Genomic DNA, 19,477 nt, shown 5'->3' with positions numbered 1-19,477 from the left:
CATTGGATGTCTACCACCTAGAAGTGGGAGGCCCAGGCATGACTTAATGGAAAATCCTCTGGTCCCAGTGGGGAGCTCCCAAAATAACTGTCTGTTCCTTGTCTAGAACTGCCCTTTGCACAGCCCTGCCCTCCCCTGCCTGCCTTTACCATCTCCAAAGTTATGCTTATTCTGTGAAGTTGAATCTCCAATATTAATACTTAGAGAAGCCAAGCCCTGGGTGGGACACATTTCCTCTCTTACTCAGGCCCTTCTTCCTGTCATCGGACTCCCTCTCCTCCTGGCAAATTTATATATGCCAATCCTTCTGGATACTTGATGATTTTGGTGTTGCCTGCCCCCGTGTGTGTGACATTGCCCCCAATGGGACACCTTTAATTAACATGAGACTCCCAAGAAATCATCTCATCTATTTCCATACCCATAAGTAATGATGGGCCAACCTATGCCAATTAGCATCTCTAATAAATTGAAAGACCACTTGCTCATGACAAGGAAAATGGGCCTCAGCAGGCCTCCACAGTCTTTCTCTCCCTGTCTTCACAGCGAACTGGATTATTATGATTCCCCAAGTGTCAATACTCGGTGCCAGAAGATTTGTGACCAATGGGATGCCCTTGGCTCGTTGACACACAGTCGAAGAGAAGCTCTTGAGGTGAGGTCTTTGGTTTGGGCACAGGGACAAAATAATGGAGCCTCTTAATGCCCTGGCACTGACCGTGCTCACCACCAGATCCCACCTTCTCCCCATACATCACAAGTGCAGATGGGCAGGGAGGACAGGGAGGACAAAATATCTAATACATGTATGGGGGAGGTCTGGGTAGACAGCATTTTGTCTGAAAAAGATCTGTGGGGCTAAATGGACTTCAGGCTAGTTCAGTGCATGTCAGTAGTGTGATGTGGCAGCCAGAGAATCTCACACTCCGGGTGCCCAAGCTTGAGTGCCCAGAGAAGGCCAACCCAACTAGTAGAAGGCCTTGAGGCCATGCCAGAATCCTGCTGGGGTGTGTAGCCTGGAGAAGAGAGAGCATGATCATTGTAGTGAAGCTTTGGAAGAGCTGTCACCTGGCCCCAGAAGGCAGTGGCAGGTGGCACAAAGCAACAAATTTAGGGAAAACTCCACAGCAAAGAGAAGTGGCCCAAGTGCAAGGGGCTGCCCCAGCCCCCTGAGTGGGCAGCTTTTTTTCCCTGGAGACCTTCCCACAGAGCCTGGTGACCTCTTGTGTTCTCGAGGGCATGCTTGTGTAGGTGCGGCTGGAGCCAGCTGCTGAGCCCTGTCCCCATGGGGATGCCTGCCCTTTGCTTCTCCACCCACCACCACCACTATTCTTTGGATTTCCTCTCTAATGACCCCCACCATTCTCCCCACTTCAGAAAACAGAGAAACAGCTGGAAACAATTGACCAGCTGCACCTGGAATATGCCAAGCGAGCGGCACCATTCAACAACTGGATGGAGAGTGCGATGGAGGACCTGCAGGACATGTTCATTGTCCACACCATTGAGGAGATTGAGGTAGATGGGAAGCATCCTCCCCCACCTGGCCTGGCATTCTGCCATGTGATCAGGCACCTGGAAGCCAGCAAACCCTCCATTCTCCCCCTTGCTGGCCCCTAGAGACAATCCAGATTTTCTAGACAGACCCCCTGCTTTGACCACCCTAGATCTGAGGAAAAGGAAGGACAAATCCAGCTACTTTTTCTATTAGAACTGTTGACAGTCCTATTTGCTATCTGATCCCTGACTGCTCCTACCTCAGGGCCTAATTGCAGCCCATGACCAGTTCAAGTCCACCCTGCCGGATGCCGACAAGGAGCGGGAAGCTATCCTGGCCATCCATGGGGAAGCACAGAGGATTGCTGAATGTAACCACATCAAGCTGTTGGGGAGCAACCCCTACACCACCGTCACCCCCCAGATCATCAACTCCAAGTGGGAGAAGGTAAGACCACAAGGCAGGCTGGGAACAGAGCTTTGTGAGTTTGAGCCTGGCCTGCTGACCCAGAACACAACCCTTCTGACGGACTTTCTCCTGGCAGGTTCAGCAGCTCGTGCCAAAGCGGGACGATGCCCTGCTGGAAGAGCAGAGCAAGCAGCAGTCCAATGAGCGCCTCCGCCGACAGTTTGCCAGCCAGGCCAACATTGTTGGGCCATGGATCCAGACCAAGATGGAGGTAAGGGAGGAGCCGCTCACCTACTGCTGGCCATGGGCGTAGAGCTCCACCTAGTGGCAGATGTAGTCCACAACGGTCTATGCATGAGCACTCCAAGAGAGTTCATATTCAAGTCTTCTAGACCAGAAACCAGGAATAATACTGGATACTTAAAGAATCTTCTGCGAAGTCATTGGGATTGGGCTCTCATTTCTTTTTAAGCTCAGGAGGAGAGACTATTGGGGCTGGGGGAGGCCTCACTGAGGCCTAAGCAGAGGCACAAAGGTGGCATGTCATTGGTGTTGGTCCAGGGTGGTGGGTGTGATGATAAAAAGAGACCCAAGGAGCTGGAAGGCCCGGTTCCTGTTGAGATGCAGTGGGAGATAAGAAAGAAGCCTTTCTGTCCTAGGCAGGATTATTGTTGGGAGAGGAAGAAGCTCACTCAATTTGGGACTCCCTTTTCTTGACACAGGAAATTGGGCGCATTTCCATTGAGATGAATGGCACCCTGGAGGACCAGCTGAACCACCTGAAGCAGTACGAGCAGAGCATTGTGGACTATAAGCCCAACCTGGACCTCCTGGAGCAGCAGCACCAGCTCATCCAGGAGGCCCTCATCTTTGACAACAAACACACCAACTACACCATGGAGGTAGGAATGCTGCTATTGGGGACTTTGGGACCCGGCACACCCACCCCATGCCGTGGGACAGCTTGTCCTCACTTTGGTCCACCCTCTTTGTAGCATATTCGTGTGGGCTGGGAACAACTCCTCACCACCATTGCCAGAACCATCAACGAGGTAGAGAACCAGATCCTGACCCGGGATGCCAAAGGCATCAGTCAGGAACAGATGCAGGAGTTCCGGGCATCATTCAACCACTTTGACAAAGTGAGTGAACTCAGACCTGCTCCCCCTGTGCCACTTCCCACCTATGTCGTTCCCAAACCAGGTTGTTTGCCATTGCCCATTTCATCCAGATCTCTTCCTGGTGTCCTCTTCTCCTCCTTCCCTAACCCCCACCTTCATTCGTTCATTCATTCATGCATTCATGCATTGATTTAGCACTTACTGACCAAACCCCTGCAGCATTTTTGGTTGGGGAGAGGCAGGGTAGGAGACTAAAGAGTTGTACAGTCATGGTACCTATGTTCAATGAGCTTAGAGGCCAGAGAAGACAGCTAAACAAACACAGCAATAATCCTCATACACGGTATTACGAGAAAAGTCATGAGAGGTGAAAGTTCCCAAGCCTGTCTCTGAGGCCAGAAGGAAATCAGTCCTATATAGATGGCTGTAGCAAAACCATTCCATGGGCTGGTCAAGAGGAGAGTATACCCTAACTAGGAAAGCTTGCCCCCACCGAGAACTCCTGTCTGTTCCTCACCTCTCTTACTGCCCATTACCTAACACAGGGAAGTAGGCCTTCCGCTGTCCTTGAGGTCACCCAAGTAAGAGGAAGGAAAGATGGGGCTGAGCCAGAAATTCATGTCAGAGGAATGAGCTGAAAGCTTCTCTTCTGTCGGGAATCTGGCTGGACCAGCTCATGCCTCCTCTGCTCCTCTAAATCCATTTCCCCAAACTTCATTCCCCCACACCCCTTCCCCTTTCCCTAGGTCACTGTGTCTGTGTTACCCTCTAATGATGTATTTCCCTCCTGTCTGCTTCCCCATATGTCCCTCTTCCCCTTCCCCAACCCTGCATGTGGCCTCATGGCTCCTTCCTGTCTCCGGCCTCGGTTTCCATACCCATCCCTCTTCCCCTCCTGCTCGGTGGGGTCTGGACTGTGCCCCCCACCCCCACCCTGGATGGTTCGGCAGGATCACGGCGGGGCGCTGGGGCCTGAGGAGTTCAAAGCATGCCTCATCAGCCTGGGCTACGATGTGGAAAATGATCGACAGGTATGAATGCCCTGGTGGGACTGCCCACCCAACAGGTTAATTAACTGCCTCTCTCTCTCTCCCCCTTTCTCCCCCTCCACTGCCTTCCTTTCCCATTCACCATTTAAATCATCACTGTTCTGTCCATCCTTGCCGGCCTCCGCTCTTCCCATACTTTTCTCTTACCTTGAGTGTCGTTGGCCTTCTCTGTCTGTTCCTCCATCCCCCTTGCCTCTCTGTCCTGCTTTTCATCCTCTACCTGTTGCGTGTGCCGCCTCCTTCCCTTCACCCCCGTTCTGGGGCCTCCCTTTCTTCCACTGTCCTTACCTCGGAGCAGAAGCAAACTGGCAGCATGGACGCTGATGACTTCCGGGCTCTGCTTATCTCCACAGGATACAGCCTGGTACGCTATGCGCTCTCTTCTCCCTCTCCTCCTCCTCCTCCAAACTTGCCAGCTCCCTTGGAAAGGAACACAATGTTCCTGTCTTCTCTCTGCCTTTGCCATGGCCAGGTGGGAGGGCCGCACTACCTTCAGCTGCTGCCCCCACCACCCCTGCTGCCCCTTGCTGACATGCTCAAAGTCTCCTCTACTTTCTCTCCCAGCATCCCTGCACTCTTGGCTTTGCCAAACCCCAAGACAGAGGGAGTCTTTTTTTCCCTCTGCTTCTCTTCACTGTACCCCCTTCCCATTTTATCTTTTTCCCTTTCCCTTTTTTCCGTATTCCCTCTTTGATACCAATGGGCAGAGTTGGCTGGTGGCCTAGGTTTAAGACTAGTCATTTTGAATTGGGGGGTGCAGATCTAGCAAATATGGGCAGCCAAGCCCCCAGAGTATAGAGGGGGAAAAGTTGGTTTTCTCCCTTCTTCCCTGGATCAGGGGTGACCCATACCTGTCAGAAGAGTGACATCCAGTGGCTCCTCCTGGTCTGGCCTGGAAAATGGGTGGCCAACTCCTTAGCAAGTGCTGAACATGCCTAATCCTGTGCTAGATACCATCAAAAAGACAAGGAGAACCTAAGGGAACGCTTAAGTCTAAGTAGGGGTTCTAGGCTCCTAAATAAAGAGGATGATACCAAACTGTCAGCAAAGAACCAAAGCCTTTCATCCTTTAAAGAGCTCACATGAGCATGGGAGCTGAGCTCGATGGGCTGGCTGCCTGGTGGGATCCTGTGATAGGAGATAGAGTGTATTAGGCCCACCAAGGGACTGCTCCTCCCCTCAGTCGGGGAGGAAAGACCCCTGAACACCACAGTAACAACACCTCCCATCTCTTCCCACTCCTGTACAGGGTGATGCTGAATTCAACCGCATCATGAGTGTTGTGGACCCCAACAATAGTGGCATCGTGACATTCCAGGCCTTCATTGACTTCATGTCTCGAGAGACCACGGATACAGACACAGCTGACCAAGTCATTGCTTCTTTCAAGGTCCTGGCTGGAGATAAGGTGAGCTGATTGGTACTCAGAAGCAAAGAGATAACCAGATCTACCAGGGCCTCAGAGAGGCCTCGAGATTAGGGAGGGCTGATTCTGACAGAGTAGGTCATAGAATCATAGAGCAGAAGGGACCCTACAGATTATGCATAGGTGGGAGCATGGGGTCAGAGCCAAACACGGGGTCCTAGGGAAGTAATTTGCTCTCTCCAAGGCCATGCACCAAGTAATGGCTGGACCTCAGCCTAGAGCCCAGGTCTCCTAGTTCCCTGTCTAGGGCTCTTTTCCACACTGCCCCTTAGAGGTCAAGGAAAAAGATGGAAGACCTCTGAAGGAAATGAAAAGACAGCTTCTTTAGTCAGAAGCTTGCAGAAGGGCGGAGGGTATAAAGTCATGAAAGGTATGAAAAACTTGATCTCCGCTTTGTGAGAGAATTGAATTAAGCATCTCTCTTGCTAGGTAGAAGAGAAAGTGCTTTCAGGTGAATCTTAGGCCATCTTGACACAGTGGAAATTGTGAGAAAGAAGTAGGCTAGCTGTGAAATACAAGCAAGGTCCAGAAGGGCCTGATGGGAATCCTGAATCAACAGAGGTTCCAGCAGGCTTGTCTGTTCCCATTTTATGAAAGTTAACTATGCCAGAAATTAGGGTAGAGGGGACTGGAGAGCAGTCCCAGGGCCCCCTGCTCAGGTTTTCCTGTTCCTGCCAGAACTTCATCACGGCTGAGGAGCTTCGGCGGGAGCTTCCCCCAGACCAGGCCGAGTACTGCATTGCCCGCATGGCTCCATACCAGGGCCCAGATGCTGCTCCTGGAGCCTTGGACTACAAATCCTTCTCCACAGCCCTGTATGGCGAGAGTGACCTGTGAGCCACCTGCTCCCTCTCACCCCTGCCACCCCTCACTGAGGAGACACAGCGACCAAACCACCTTCCCCAACCTCCACCTCTGGGGAGGGTGGGGTAGCCCCAAGCCCTCTTCTCCCTCCAGGGGGTGGCTTGCTATAGTCCAGTTTTCTCTGACCTGACCAGGTATCTATGCAAAGTGCACTCTCTCTCTTTCTCTCTCTTTCCTTCTTTTTTGTGGGAGGGGGGGAAGGGGCAGGATCTCTCCTCTCTTAGTTGATTGGCCAGGAGTTCCCCAGCCTGGGGCAGGGGTAATGGTGAAGGGGGAGTTTAGAGTAAATCATTCTGGTCTGTTATAAATATATATAATATATATATTTTTTAAAAGTAAGCTGAGGTGATACCCTCGTGAAATGGAGATTGGCCTCCCTCCCAAGCTGCACAGCATCACGATAACATGTCTCCTCAGGCCTCACGATAACCCCTGGCACATGTCCCCCCCAGCACACGTGCGCGCTCGCGCGCTCTCATTCTCTCTCTCTCTCTCTCTCTCTCTCTCATATACTCACACACACTCACTATTTTCCTTGTCATCCCAGCAGATAAACTCTTCCCCTCCTCCACAAAGTCCTATTACAACTTGTTCCCTTCAGGGCCAAAGACCACGTGCCTTGTCTAGGAACCCTCTTGGGTCCAGTTCTCTGATGGGACAAAGGGAGGCAACGCAGAATCCTCTGGCTATGGGTTCACTGGTGACTGCCCCACAGGCTGGGCACCTCCTCAGCTACTTCCAGAGGACTCGCCCATAGCCTCCTCTTCCTCCAATTTTGTTTCTTTCCATCATCATCTTTCTCCTCCCCCTGCTTCTTTTCTCCATAAAGATGCTTAAAGAGGGATATATCGCAAGCCGACCAGGGCAGCTTAGATCATGATCATTTATTGATGTTGGGGAGCAACAGCCGGCGAGGGCTGAACTTGAGAGGAGCTAGGGTGGTGGAGGAAGAGTCGCAGAGGATGGGGAATCTGCCAAGTGTCAAGAAAATGGGCGTGAGCATCATGAGCAGTGAGGCTCAGGCCCAGCTTTCCAGACTATCCCTCGCTAGGCATCCCACTCTCACTTTGACTGGACTCTTCCTCAGCAAGTTTTCTAAGGACCAAAAAATTTAAAAATTTAAAAAAAAATTAAAAAAAATTAAATCCCCACAAAAAACTTTTAAAATAATTAAAAAACTTTCAGAGAGTTACTATTTACTTTATTAACTTACGGATTTATTATATAAATATATATTCACCTAGCAACATATATTTGCCGTCTTTCTTGGTCTTGTAATTAAGATATCAGCTGATTATCATAACTGCCCTCTGCCCTACCCCCCTTCCCCTTCCCTCACCCTTTTATTTTTTTCCCTCTTCCTCTTCGTTGTCTTTTGTCAGGGACTAGTCTTTCGGGATTCCCCCTGATGGGAGGGTCTGGGGGCCTGGCTTAGGGGAGAAAAAGGCTGGGCTGGCTGCTTCTCTGTTTGTGGTTTTGTTCTTTCCTTTTTTGGCGTTCATTCTCATTAATTTTTTTTCTGGAAAAACCAACAGGACAATAAAATGTGTAATATTTTTAAGAACGATTTCCAAAATGTACTCCTGTCTCTCTTTTCTGTTGATTTAATATTTTAGGTTCCAGGTCAGATGCCTAAAGGTTGGCAAGGGAAGGAAAATTAATTAGAGCCAGCTCACCGAGAGCTCTACGTCCTAGACAGGTAGAACTAGGGGCATTTCAGAACGTTCCCAAAGCTTAGATAACCCCAAGGCTGGACACTTGTCCTGAGGAATATTATTAGCTATACCCTGCACTCCTACTCCCTCCCTGCCTGCTTGTCCTTTTGACAAGGGGGGGAGGAAGGCTGGATCTGGGGCCTTCCATTTGGGTTTCCCTCTCTCGAAGTAGGCCATGGCTCGTCTCTCACTGTGCTTTGCCCCCTTCCAAGAAGAAAAGGTTCTAGGAAAAAGCAGCCAGCTCCGTCCACTGTAAGAGAAATGAAAAGGTTTGAGCCCTTCAGGGATGTAGATGCCCTGCCTCCCCACCCCCACGCCTCGTCAGCCTTCTCTCACCTGTCTCTTAGTCATGTAAAGGAGCTCTTCTCCCTCATTGAGATGCTGGCTGCAGTGACCTGGCACAGGAGGAGAGATGAGGGGGTGTGTGTGTGTGTGGCCACTCCCTGCTGTGGCTTGTCCCGGATTCTCAAGTAGGGGCACTTACGGAAGAGGCAGGTGAGCTGGGCCACACAGGACACGAAGCGGTCCAAGTCAACCCGCAGGCGACTGTCACGGTATCGGCTGGTGAGCAGCTGGGTCAGCTGGTTGTTAAGCTGGAAGCCTGTGGCGTTGGGAGGACAGAACCTTACCAGTCAGCCAATGAGCTGAAGGAACTGAGGCCCCAGGAATGGCTTAAAAATGCTGTGGGTGCCTGCAACTAGAGTGACAGCTTTGCTCAACTTGCCTTCGCGCCCTATAGAAGTCCCTGGCCCAGGTTCTGTGATTACACCCGGGGATGTGGGGTGGGGGAGAGGGGGTGCTGACTGAATGTAAGGTGGTGAGAGCCTGCTTAAGGCAACTTTGTTAGCAGCACTGGCTCGCCTGCCTGCCTGCCTAGCTGCCCACCTGATGCTCTGGGGAGCAGTGATGATGTTACTCTTAAAATGAGCATGGATGGAAACCAGAAAAGGAGGTTTGAAAGTCTAAATATTAGATTCTCAGCTGGGGGTGATGGAAAAAGAAACAGCTATGAAATCGGGAGCTCAGGGTATGAATCCTGCCTAGGCCACTGAGCCCCTATGTGACTGAGCCTTTTGAGGAAGGCTCTTTGTGACCCCCAAACACTATACAGACTTTTTTATTCTTCTCAGTAAAAAACCAAAGAGAACCACCAGTGGGTCTGGGGGCCCATGGTCTAGTCCCAGCTCTGTGAGCTTGATGGTCACAACTTGGTTAGGCTTTATTTTCTTCATCTAAAGGAGTTGCTGGTAGTACAAATGTTAGGTGGTAGTTGATGATGGTGAGTAATGGGGCTTCTGTCTAGAGTTACCCAGGGCTTGAGATCAGTCAGGTGTGAGATGCCCTATGGACACGATGTCCCCTACTCCAATCAGCATCACTCAGATTTTCCATATCCCTACACTTTGTCCTAGATACCACAAGCTTGCCAGATGAGCAAAGGAGGCTCATTTCTCTGGGGTGTTCTTGGGAATCCTTATAGACTAGGTCATAGTTATTCATTTGGGATTAACACTTGTGATGTCACCCACGCCTCTATTCTACATCCCATGGCCTGTGCTCATTCATTTCACCATACCACCTGACTTCTCTGAAAGGCTAGTCAGGGGGTCAGGAGGAGGTAAAGAATCGATTCCATCTGATTTTTTGCCTGGGGCTCTGCCCAGGATGTTTTCATTGAGGATAGGGGATGCCATCTACTTCCCCAGATCAGCCCATATGTACCTGCTGAATTGAGTGCCAGCCTCAGCTCATGAGAATTCATGGTCCCAGATTTGTCAGCATCAAATTTGTTGAACGTGGCCTTGGTGGGAGAAGATATCTGTCAGGCCTTGTAGCTGTTCTGCCCCAGGATCCAAAGCACCCTCACCCCCACTGCCAGAGGTTGAAATGGTCCCTCTACCACCTGTTGATCTCTTCCTTAATGCCATTCACAAAAAGACTGACACCCCTACTCCCTCAGTATTGCTCTTACCTGCCACCCTTGGAGTCGATACCACAGCTGCTGAAACTCGGACAGTGTCAGACAGTGCCCTCCTTGCTGCAGGATGGTTCAGGGAATTGTGGACGGGGTGGGGGGGGGGAACCAGTTATCCTTCCCCCTTGCCCAAAAAAGCCCTATGCTGCTTGGCAGCAACCCAACCCTCCCCAATAAAAAAAATTTCTTAAGGATACTCCGAAACAGCGTATCAGATGTTCACAGGTCCGGAGCCCGATCTCTCCAGGTGGGTGAGTCCAGGACCTGGCTGAAAGAAGACCCACTAGGCCTTAATTTTCAAGTTGTTTTATGGTTTGAACAAAGTCTTAGAAGGACATGGGGACCATTTGTGGAACCCCAGAAAACTACAATGCCATTTGAGCCTTAAGAATGACCGGCTAAGCTGAAGAGAGGACTCTGAATGGTCTGGGACCTAATGCAAGCCTGGGGAGTCTGCTGCCTGCCCCAAGGGCAACATTCTGTCCCTGGTGCCCCACAAAGTTGATTTGGGGGACTAAGCGTTTAGAGCTGGAAGACCATCGGTGCTGCTCAACACCCTCCATCTCTCGTCGAGCAGAATTTGCAGAACCCTTCACTTCCAATGTTGCCCTCATGCCCTCCTTGAGGCCCACCTCTGGGCAAGAATCCCCAGTTCCCTCCACGGTGCTCTAACAGCGTTAGGTGGGTGCCCTCACCATCCTCCAAAGACTCGGTGACCTTCCTAAAATGTGGAACTCACAACTGAACATGACAGGGGAAGGCAAGGAAGCAAACATTTATAGAGTGCCTACATTGTGCTAAACACCTTACAGATATCTAATGGTAGGTGCTATGTTTAACCCCATTTTCCAGATGAGGAAACATACAGATAAGTGTAGGACCTAAGGCAGGATTTTAACTCCAGTCTTCTTGATTCTGGGCCTGGTGTTGTAAACTGTGCCACCTAGCCGAACGGTCTAATTGACAGCAGATAGTGGTGGCTGTCACCTTCCTGTTCTAAACACTAGGCTTATACTAGCAGCCCCATGACCATATTGGCCAGTAGGATTTCCACGCCTCACCACACAATTGGGTTTTCAGCCCAGTAAAACCACTTCTTTTACATAGACATTGTCAAATCAGGCCTCCACCATCCTGTACTTTCACACATGATGACGAAGTTTTGTCTTGTTCAAGGCTGCCCGCCGAGATGTCTTCAGACATGTAACATGCCGCATCTCTCCCAGATTTGTGTCCAAGGGGACCAGAACAAAGGCAGAGCTGACACGTTTATTAGTTAAAACTGACCAGCCCGAGGTCAAGGGTAGTTTACTAGAACACACCACTAGGGCCTCCTAGGTTGGCATCAGCCATGTCGTGTGGTCTACATCTCTCCACTTTGGCTATTACCCATCTTTTTCTGTGTATATGTATACAGAACTGAACCATAGTTTTAATTAGACGGGGCATTGACTCCTGTGAATTAAGGGGCACCTAGATGGCCCAGTAGCTAGAACAGGCCTACTTTGTGGTGCCATTATGATCATCGAATGATATAATATTGGCAGAAAAGTGCTTAGTGCAGTGCCTGGCATGCAGTGGGTTTTCCATAAGTATGTTCCTTCTCTTTCCCCTCCCCTGCCCGCACTCCCACCTAGTACTTGTTAATCCCTGTGATATCTGACTTGTCAGCTATAGGTGGGCAGTTTTCTTCCTGCGCATTTTCAGTTTGAGAGTCTCCTGCTCCAAACAAATCTAGTTTATCATTGGGTACACTCCATCCCTGGTCAAGTGTCCATCATCCTTATATTTTAAGCCATGGTCCTGAAATCAAATCCTATTCTTAAGGGGACTCCTGTCCCTGATCAGCCTTTTCTGACATTCTCACCTTCAACAAATCAACAGTGAGTTAGAAAACAAACACCATTTGTGTTCCCTGAGGTCTTCAGTTTCTTGGCCAGGACTTTGTAATCCCCTCCATGATTTCTGAGCTCCTTTGTCCTTTGTCTCCCCACAGACATTGCCAGGAGGGGATGGTGCTTCTCGAGTTTGGCAAAGCCTCCAGAAGCTCCGTGCCCTGGACACCTTCCTGAGGAAGACCAGCAGGCTTTCCTGCTGCCTTAGTATCCTTAGCAGGCAGTCACCAATCACCATGGCTTGTCTTCTTCCTCTGACTGTTGTTTTTTGACCTTGCTCATGGTGGCATCTCTCGTTAGTAGAGGGAAAGCAAGAAGCCGCTTCCTGACTTCAGCTGCCCCATCTTCCTTCCTTTCTGGGTCAGGCTTCTCCCCTCCAACCTCCTGAGTCAGTGTAGGGGTCACTTCTGCATCCTTCTTTGTATCACTTGTACCCCATTCTTTCCAAAAACACTATAGCAGGGTAGCCAACCCATACTTTGCATTTCTACAACTATGACTTGCCCAAGGTCACTCAGGCAGGATGTAGCAATCAGGGGTCTTCTAACCCCAATCCAGTGTTCTTTCTGGGTCACCAGCCACTTCTGACTCCGCCATGGCCTTAACCAGTACTCACCCCGATCTTCAGGTTCTAGAGCTATGCTGAGTAAGGTCTGCAGCTGTTCAGCACCGATCTCTTCTTCCTGGGAAAAGAAGGCAAGAAAAACGGGAGGGTTCAGGGGTGGGGAGCCTGTGGGCCTCATGTGGCCTCGAGGTCACAGGTTCCTCGCCCCTGGTAGCCTTCCCTGCCTCTCCCCCGGGCATCTGTCCCACCTCATCCTGAGCCAGTCTTCCTCACCCGCTCCCCACTCCCCATCAAGTTACCTGCATTTTCTCTCCCCTCCACCTTTCCCACTGACTCCATTCCAATCAAGAATTCTGATCTTAACCTCCTTCCTTCTGCCCTCCTCACCTCTCCAGCCAGCTCTTGAAACAGCTGTTCCATGTCAAAGTCCAGGGGTGCAGAGGGGGTCTGGAGGAGAGAACGCTCCATCACTAACCAAAGCCTTCCATCCCCACACCATCCTGACCATTCATTCGCCCCCGGCCATGTCTCACCATGAGCACCTGAAGGTCAGCGCTGACCGCGTTATCTATTTCCCTGTGAGAGGAAGAAGGGGAGAGGACTCAGCAAACCCTCGCTAGCAACCCCAACCTCCCCTAGCTGGGGGGAGAGAGTCATGGGGGACACCCAGTTTGGGAAGGGGTCTGATCTGGGTTGTCTTTGGTTCCTTCTAGTTCTGTGCCATCTCTGTGATAATAGACTGTGCTCGGGGAAGAGCACTGGATTACTTGCTCTGTGGGTGGGGAGCAAGTCCCCTCTGCTGGCTTCCAATTTCCCTATCTATAAAATGGGAGCAGTGGGAGGGGAGTAGGACCAGGTAGCTTCTGAGGACCTCCAGCTCCAGGTCTGGGGTCCAGTGATTCTGTTGTTTACCATCATGGTGGCCCATGGGAGAGCCTCAATGTTTGAACTGAAATGGGATTGTTAAATTTATGGGACCTCAGAGAACTTCTGGCCAACCCCAGTCATTTTATAGACAAGGAAATAGAGGCTCAGAGAAGTCATGACACTTGTCCAAGGTCACACAGAATCTGAACTCGGGGTTCTTTACGCCACCTCCAGCCCATGGGGGTGTCTGGACTTGAGTGTCAGTGTAGGTCTCCTGACCAGGGCTGGGCATGATGGGCAGTCTCACATGGCTGTATGCTGGCGCTCTGTGAAGATGCGGAGTGTGAAGTCAGACTCCTCTCCAGCATGGGCGGTGCTCGGTACGACCAAGTAATGTCCAGGCGCCAGTCGACAACGGCGGCTAACGTCTCGGCGGACACTGAACGGGGACCGGTCAGCCCGGAGAAGGCCAGCCAGGAGCTCCCGGCGCCGGGGGGAGTCCTGCAGGCACAAGAGCTGGGGGAGGGGAGAGGAGGGGGCATGAGGCTTGCCCAAAGTCACCCCCAGACAACCCCACCCCAAGATTTCCTGCCCCAAGCCCCCACAGAGAGGATCTAGGGAGGGAGGGAGGGGCATGCTGACAGGTGGCTTATTTTCAGTGTTCCATTACCTCTTCAGGAATCTGTAGGATAGAAAACAGGTATGGGGTCAGGGCTGACTTCTTCCCTTAACCCCCAGACTCCATAGTGTCTCCCCTTGTCTCCTTTCTTCTCTGTCCTCCATCTCCCCAATTCTCCTGCCCGCTTCAGTCCTCCCAGACCTCTGTGACTCCTCCCCAGTCTCTTCTGCCCTCCCCCCACCTCCTTGCCCGCACCCTGAAAACGTGAAAGCCGACAGTGAGGTAGCTGACACCCCGGGCTCGAAGCCGCCTCCGGTTCCTCTGGATCAGGGAGAGGAGCACAGTGCACTTGGGATGCCTGCCACCCCTTCCAGGCCGGGCCCCTCCAGCCCCCCAGCCACCCCACGGACCCCCCTCATCGTCTTCTGCTTCTTCCTCATCTGGGTCCTGAAGTGTCAGCTGGAACTGGGGGTTTGTCCAAAAAGTCTCTGTTTGGGGGGTGAAAGGAAGAGGTCGGGTTCTTGATCTCTCCCTCCCCTGTCCCATGGGCCATCCCCCCTACACTCGGGGCCTCACCGCTGCCTGGCTGGCCCCCACCAGCATTGAAGCCTCTCACCCAGCGGCCCTGGAAGGTGTGGACATGCCAGCCGCCCCCCTTGGGCTGAGGACCCAGCACCTCGGGGCTCAAGGAACAGATCTGGACGGTGTCAAAGTGCTTCAGGAAATCATCCAGATCCATCCTGGGAGGAAGAGATCCCGTGACCTCTTAGCCCCGGTCTGCCAGCATACTCCCCTGGGCCACCCTGACTCCCTCCTCCTGTCTGTGGGTCCTCCTGGCCCCACTGGGCTCTCGGTCCCCCTCGCTGTTTGTCCTCTAGGCTCCCATTCCCTTCTCCCAATGTCTCCTCCTTCTGATGTCCCCCCATCTCTTCTCTTTTTATTCCCCCTCACAGGCTGTTCCTTCTGTCACCTATTCCCTCTCTCCTTTTCTACCCTCCCTCCATGCCCCTCAGCATCTTGCTGTGGTCCCACACTGCCCCACCTCTAGCATCCTAATCCAGTCTCTGACCCCACAGAGCCCCAATGTGTCCATCACTGCCAAGGCCTCTTTATCAGAGCCTCCTCATTTGCCTTCTTCATCGTCCCCAGAGTCAGGAGTTCCCTGGCCGGGGGCTGGTGTCGGGGAGCTTTGGCATGAGCTCGGGGGTCCCTGGGGTGAGGTTGGGGGGATGATCTCATCTCTCACCAGAATTCACCATCCTCTTTCTTCACCAGCAGAGCATCGCGCCATTCTTCAGGGAGAACAGCCCACCGAGGGCAGCTATGTGGGAGACAGGGCAGATGATGAAGAGTGGGGGGGATGACTTCCCAGCGCTGGGTCTGGCTCTCAGTTTCATGGGCCTGTGGGGTCTCTCCATTCCTCACCTGTCACTCCATGCCCCACTCCATTCCACCCGGCCCCATGGGTTGCGAAGTCGTAGGAGCTTGACTTTGGTGAATCCCAGGGACATCTGAGGAAACAGAGAAGGAAAGGTCACGTTGGGGTGAGGCCAGGCTAAAGTGGTCTTGTCCCAAACCCTCGATGCCAGTACTGACCTTGTGGGTCCCTGTGACAGAGTACGCATGACCTTTCACCAGCCCGTCCTCTGTCTTGACCTCACCCTGGTCACTCTGGCCACATGGGAAGACACATAGGAGCATTGGTACAGCACAGGAAACATGAATGTATCCAAGCCATGCTCAGGGAAGGAGTTGGAGAAGGTAGACACATACATAGGAGGGGAAGGGGACAGATCCCTTTTATCCATAGACTACACAAGCAGAGTCACCCATGGTAAGGAGACAGGCATGTGTGGATATGGACATGGCAACATGAAAAAAGGTGCTGAACCATAAACAAGGAAGAGACAGTGTGGTGCAGTGATCCAGGGCCCTGTCCCCTTATCCCTAAACAAGGGAAAAGGAGATATTTGGGGACACACTTGGGCCACCGATCGGGATTGGCCACAAGGGAATAATCTGCAGGGAGCATGCGTGGGATGCTCAGATGAGAAGGGGATGAGAAGGGGTATAAATGGGAAAGATATTTGGGACACATTGACACATACACACACACACACACACACACACACACACACATACACACAGGAAGGAGGCCCACAGGGAGAAGTACAGCCAAGTAGACATGTGAAAACATGAAACATGAGAACAGGCACATGGGGAAAGAATATAAGATTTGGGGGACAAACATGGGAGAGAGGGAAGTAGATGTAGGGGACACCATATAGCGGAGAGAGATGCACAGGACCAAGAGGAGGAGTGTGTGTGCACGTGGGTGCGTGTGCATGTGTGCGTGGGTTCGTATATGTGTGTGTGTGTGAGACCACACACACACACACACACGTTCGCAGACTTAGGTCTACCCTCTCCAGGGGCCAGGAGGCTTACCAGGGCAGTGGCCCCCACAAGGGATTCCTTGGCCAGGGCATGCCGGAGAGCAGAGAAGAGAACAGGAGTGTCCGACTGCAGGTATATGACCTCCCCAACACCGCCTGTGAAGTCCACAAAGGCCTCATTCATGTGGCCGCCTCTCATCACCTCATAGGAGCCATGGAGCCTGTGGGAAAACCAAGGCAGCCCCCTCCCCTCCCCTGGAGGGGGGGGCAGAGGAGGACAAACGGGGAGAGTTTTAGAGAGAGGATGTTAGGTGAAGCTAGGGCTGGGGTGGGAGTGGGGAACTTTGATGTTTAGCGATGGGTCCCCCATGGTCCCAGGGGTCCTTTGGGGTGTGGGGGTGTCTCTCATACCCAGATGGGTCTCAGGAAGAGACTCTGGGCTCTCAAAGGCTCCAGGATAGATCCTGAAGGTTCTTTGAGGTTTCTGAGAATCAACAAGGGTTCCCAGAAGTTCTCTTGGGGTCTCTGAGAATCAGAGATAGTCAGACTTGGGCCACTGGGGTTTTTGAAGTCTCTGAGGGTCACTGCATTTATGGAGCAGGTTTACAAAACTCTCTCCATATATTCTCCCTGGGAGTTTCAGGGGCTCAGCAAGGTGCTTCAGGGGTGGAGGGCATTCCTTACTTGGCATAAGCCTTCTCGAGCAGTGGGGCCCAGAACTCAGCTCTCTGGGCTGATCGAACAAAGAGCAGCTTCCCATCCCGCACCGGCAGCCTGTCATCCACCACCACATCCACCCAGCGACCAAACTGCCATAGCTATGGAGAAAGGGCCAGGGAAGGGACAGCCAACGACTGCCCCCAGCCCCTTCCCCGGCCATCCCAAACCCGTCATCCTGCCTGGCCCCAGCCCCAAGCTCACTGGGGCATTGAACTGTGGGATTGTCAACACGCTAGCCTGGACTGATGGCTCTCCTAGGAGTTAGTAAATCTATTTACATGTATTTGCATAGTTAAATATAAGGTATCATTTTCTTGTGGATTGGCTGATGCCCCCCTCTCCCCTTACCTGGAAGTGGAAGATTCCTGCATAGCCCCACTGGAAGCTCTGTCTGGGGGGCACTACCCGATAGAGGAGGCGGGGGTACAGAGTGAGGGAAGCCGCCGCAGCCAGGAACCAGCAGTTACCTGAGGGGGGCGCCAGGAGGGGTCATGGGGGCTGGGAGAAGCCCCTGGGAGGGACTTGAAAGCAGGAGGAATTTGGGTGGGGGGCAAAGAGGGGTCATGGGGGCTGATAGAGGCCCCGGGAGGGACTTGGAGGCAGGAGGAGTTGGGGGGGTGAGGAGGAGTCTGGGGGGGCAGGGGTGGAAAGGCTCACCCAGGCTGCCCTGACACACATCAGTCCGATCCATGTCTTCACAGATGAATTGGGGATTGGGACAAAACTCCTGAGGGTCAGAGAAGGGCCATCAGTTTAGAGCCAAGACTGGCCATCCCACTCCCCAGATGTTTCCCCACTGCAGCTGGATGCTGAGGTCTCCCTTAGCTGGGAGCCCAAGGCCTGAAGCCTCCTCTTGGGACTAATGACAGAGATGCTACCACCCTCCCCAGGATGAAAGGGCCTCCTAACGCTGCCTTCAGGAAATTTGAGGCCCCAAGGAAACCTGAATGGGCAGAGATGGGGAGAAGAGGCCTCGAAATGGTCAGGAACCAGGTGATCACTTCCCCAGCCCCACAAAAGCCCTAGGCTTATAGATCCCCAGCTTCTGCCCCCATCAAGAACCTAGGTGTCCCAGCTTTGAGTTCCTACCCTCTCTCAGAGGCCAGGGCATCTAGCTCCCCAGGGCCTCATCCAGGCCCCGAGCCCCCAGTTGCCTTCTAGTGCCCACCCCTCACCCTTAGGGACCAAGACAACCCCCTTTCACCCTTCAGAGCTCAAGCACAACTTCCCCTGACTCACATGAGGTCTCAGCCATTCCACGCCCTTGGCCTTCTCTGAGTTGGGCCCCAACTGGTCATAACCCAGGGCAGCAGGCCCAGCAGGGAAGCAGGGGTCCAGGAAAAGGGCCCCTGCCTGCAGGCAGCTCTCCTGTAGGGACTGGTAGCACTGGCCCCGGAAGCAGACAGGACCCTGGAAATCTCCATCTTCCTCCTCCACCAGTTGGATGGTCACCCTCTGAATAGCCATTGGGGATACTCTGGGGACTGGGGGGGGAGGCCCTTTAAAGCTTGAGGTTGAGAGAAGGGAGGGGCCTACCTCCCAGGGATCTCCAAGCACCACTTGAGGGTCTGGGGAGGAGCTCGGGAAGATCACTAAGGAATGGTGGCAGCTTATGGACCTGTGGTCAGTTGCCCTACTTCTGGATATGCTCCAGTCAGGGTTCCACCCCTCGTTAATATTAATTGTTAGTTGGTGGGGAGAAGTAGGATACACCCTGTGGGTTTCCGGGCCTTCAGTTGTGGCCTACCAGCAGAACTTAATGGGCTTGGATTTTGGCAGATGGGAAGATGATGGGAGACCAGGAAAGACTATAGGGCTCTAGTAGGAGCCTAGGTGGTGCCATATTGCATAGAGCCCTGGGCCTGGAGTCAGGAAGACTCATCTTCCTGAATTCAAATCTGGCCTCAGACACTTCCTAGCTGTATGACCCTGAGTGAGTCATTTCACCCTGTTTGCCTCAGTTTCCTCACCTGTAAAATGAGCTGGAGAGGGAAATGGCAAAGTGCTCCAGTATCTTCGCCAAGAAAACCCCCAATGGGGTCATGAAGAGTTGGACGCGCCTGAAAAAGCAGAGCAACAAAAGAGGCCAAAGGAAGAGGGTGGAAGGGATCCCAGACCCCAGGAGCAGACACATCCAGCCATCCTGGCCCAGGCTGCTATTGTTCTTCGCCCATCTCCTACGGCCAAACCTTTGCACTCACTGTGCCCCCTGCCTAGACTGCTTGCCCTCCTAATCTCCGCTTCTGAGAATCTCTGGCTTCCTGCGTGGCCCTTCCACACACCATTAGCGCCAGCCCCATTACCACCACCTCCTCTCTGCTCAGTGTGCGTCTTACATTGTCTCCTCTTCAGAATGGAG

At 52.5% G+C, this 19,477-nt stretch overlaps 2 protein-coding genes across 3 annotated transcripts in view; one reads left to right on the top strand and one right to left on the bottom strand.

Moving 5' to 3' along the window:
• Positions 1–7,946, top strand: part of ACTN4 (actinin alpha 4) — an 80,783-nt gene extending 72,837 nt beyond the window's left edge. Inside the window, exons 13-21 of one of the 2 annotated variants that reach the window (XM_036744247.1) lie at positions 547–655; positions 1,378–1,518; positions 1,763–1,945; positions 2,043–2,177; positions 2,629–2,808; positions 2,902–3,048; positions 3,978–4,058; positions 5,326–5,484; positions 6,181–7,946. In XM_036744247.1, the coding sequence (XP_036600142.1) occupies positions 547–655; positions 1,378–1,518; positions 1,763–1,945; positions 2,043–2,177; positions 2,629–2,808; positions 2,902–3,048; positions 3,978–4,058; positions 5,326–5,484; positions 6,181–6,339 (1,294 nt within the window). In that variant the 3' untranslated portion in view covers positions 6,340–7,946. The remainder of the gene's footprint in view (positions 1–546; positions 656–1,377; positions 1,519–1,762; positions 1,946–2,042; positions 2,178–2,628; positions 2,809–2,901; positions 3,049–3,977; positions 4,059–5,325; positions 5,485–6,180) is intronic. The other variant, XM_036744248.1, reaches the window with a different exon arrangement.
• Positions 7,947–8,304: 358 nt separating this feature from the next.
• CAPN12 (calpain 12) lies at positions 8,305–18,585 on the bottom strand. Its single transcript, XM_036747373.1, has 21 exons — positions 18,358–18,585; positions 17,776–17,845; positions 17,467–17,585; positions 17,083–17,216; positions 16,451–16,619; positions 15,599–15,673; positions 15,428–15,513; positions 15,249–15,323; positions 14,579–14,742; positions 14,258–14,490; positions 14,054–14,065; positions 13,691–13,899; positions 13,050–13,092; positions 12,904–12,963; positions 12,568–12,634; positions 10,254–10,324; positions 10,054–10,119; positions 9,804–9,882; positions 8,566–8,682; positions 8,418–8,476; positions 8,305–8,331 (listed from the first exon to the last, which is right to left on the bottom strand). Exons 1-21 carry the CDS (start codon positions 18,583–18,585, stop codon positions 8,305–8,307), a joined length of 2,163 nt encoding a protein of 720 aa, XP_036603268.1.
• Between the last annotated feature and the right edge of the window lie 892 nt (positions 18,586–19,477).

This window comes from Trichosurus vulpecula, chromosome 2 (assembly GCF_011100635.1).
Source record: "Trichosurus vulpecula isolate mTriVul1 chromosome 2, mTriVul1.pri, whole genome shotgun sequence".
NCBI lineage: Eukaryota > Metazoa > Chordata > Mammalia > Diprotodontia > Phalangeridae > Trichosurus > Trichosurus vulpecula.
The sequence above is the reverse complement of the archived record's forward strand: the minus strand, read 5'-3'. Positions and strand labels throughout refer to the sequence as shown.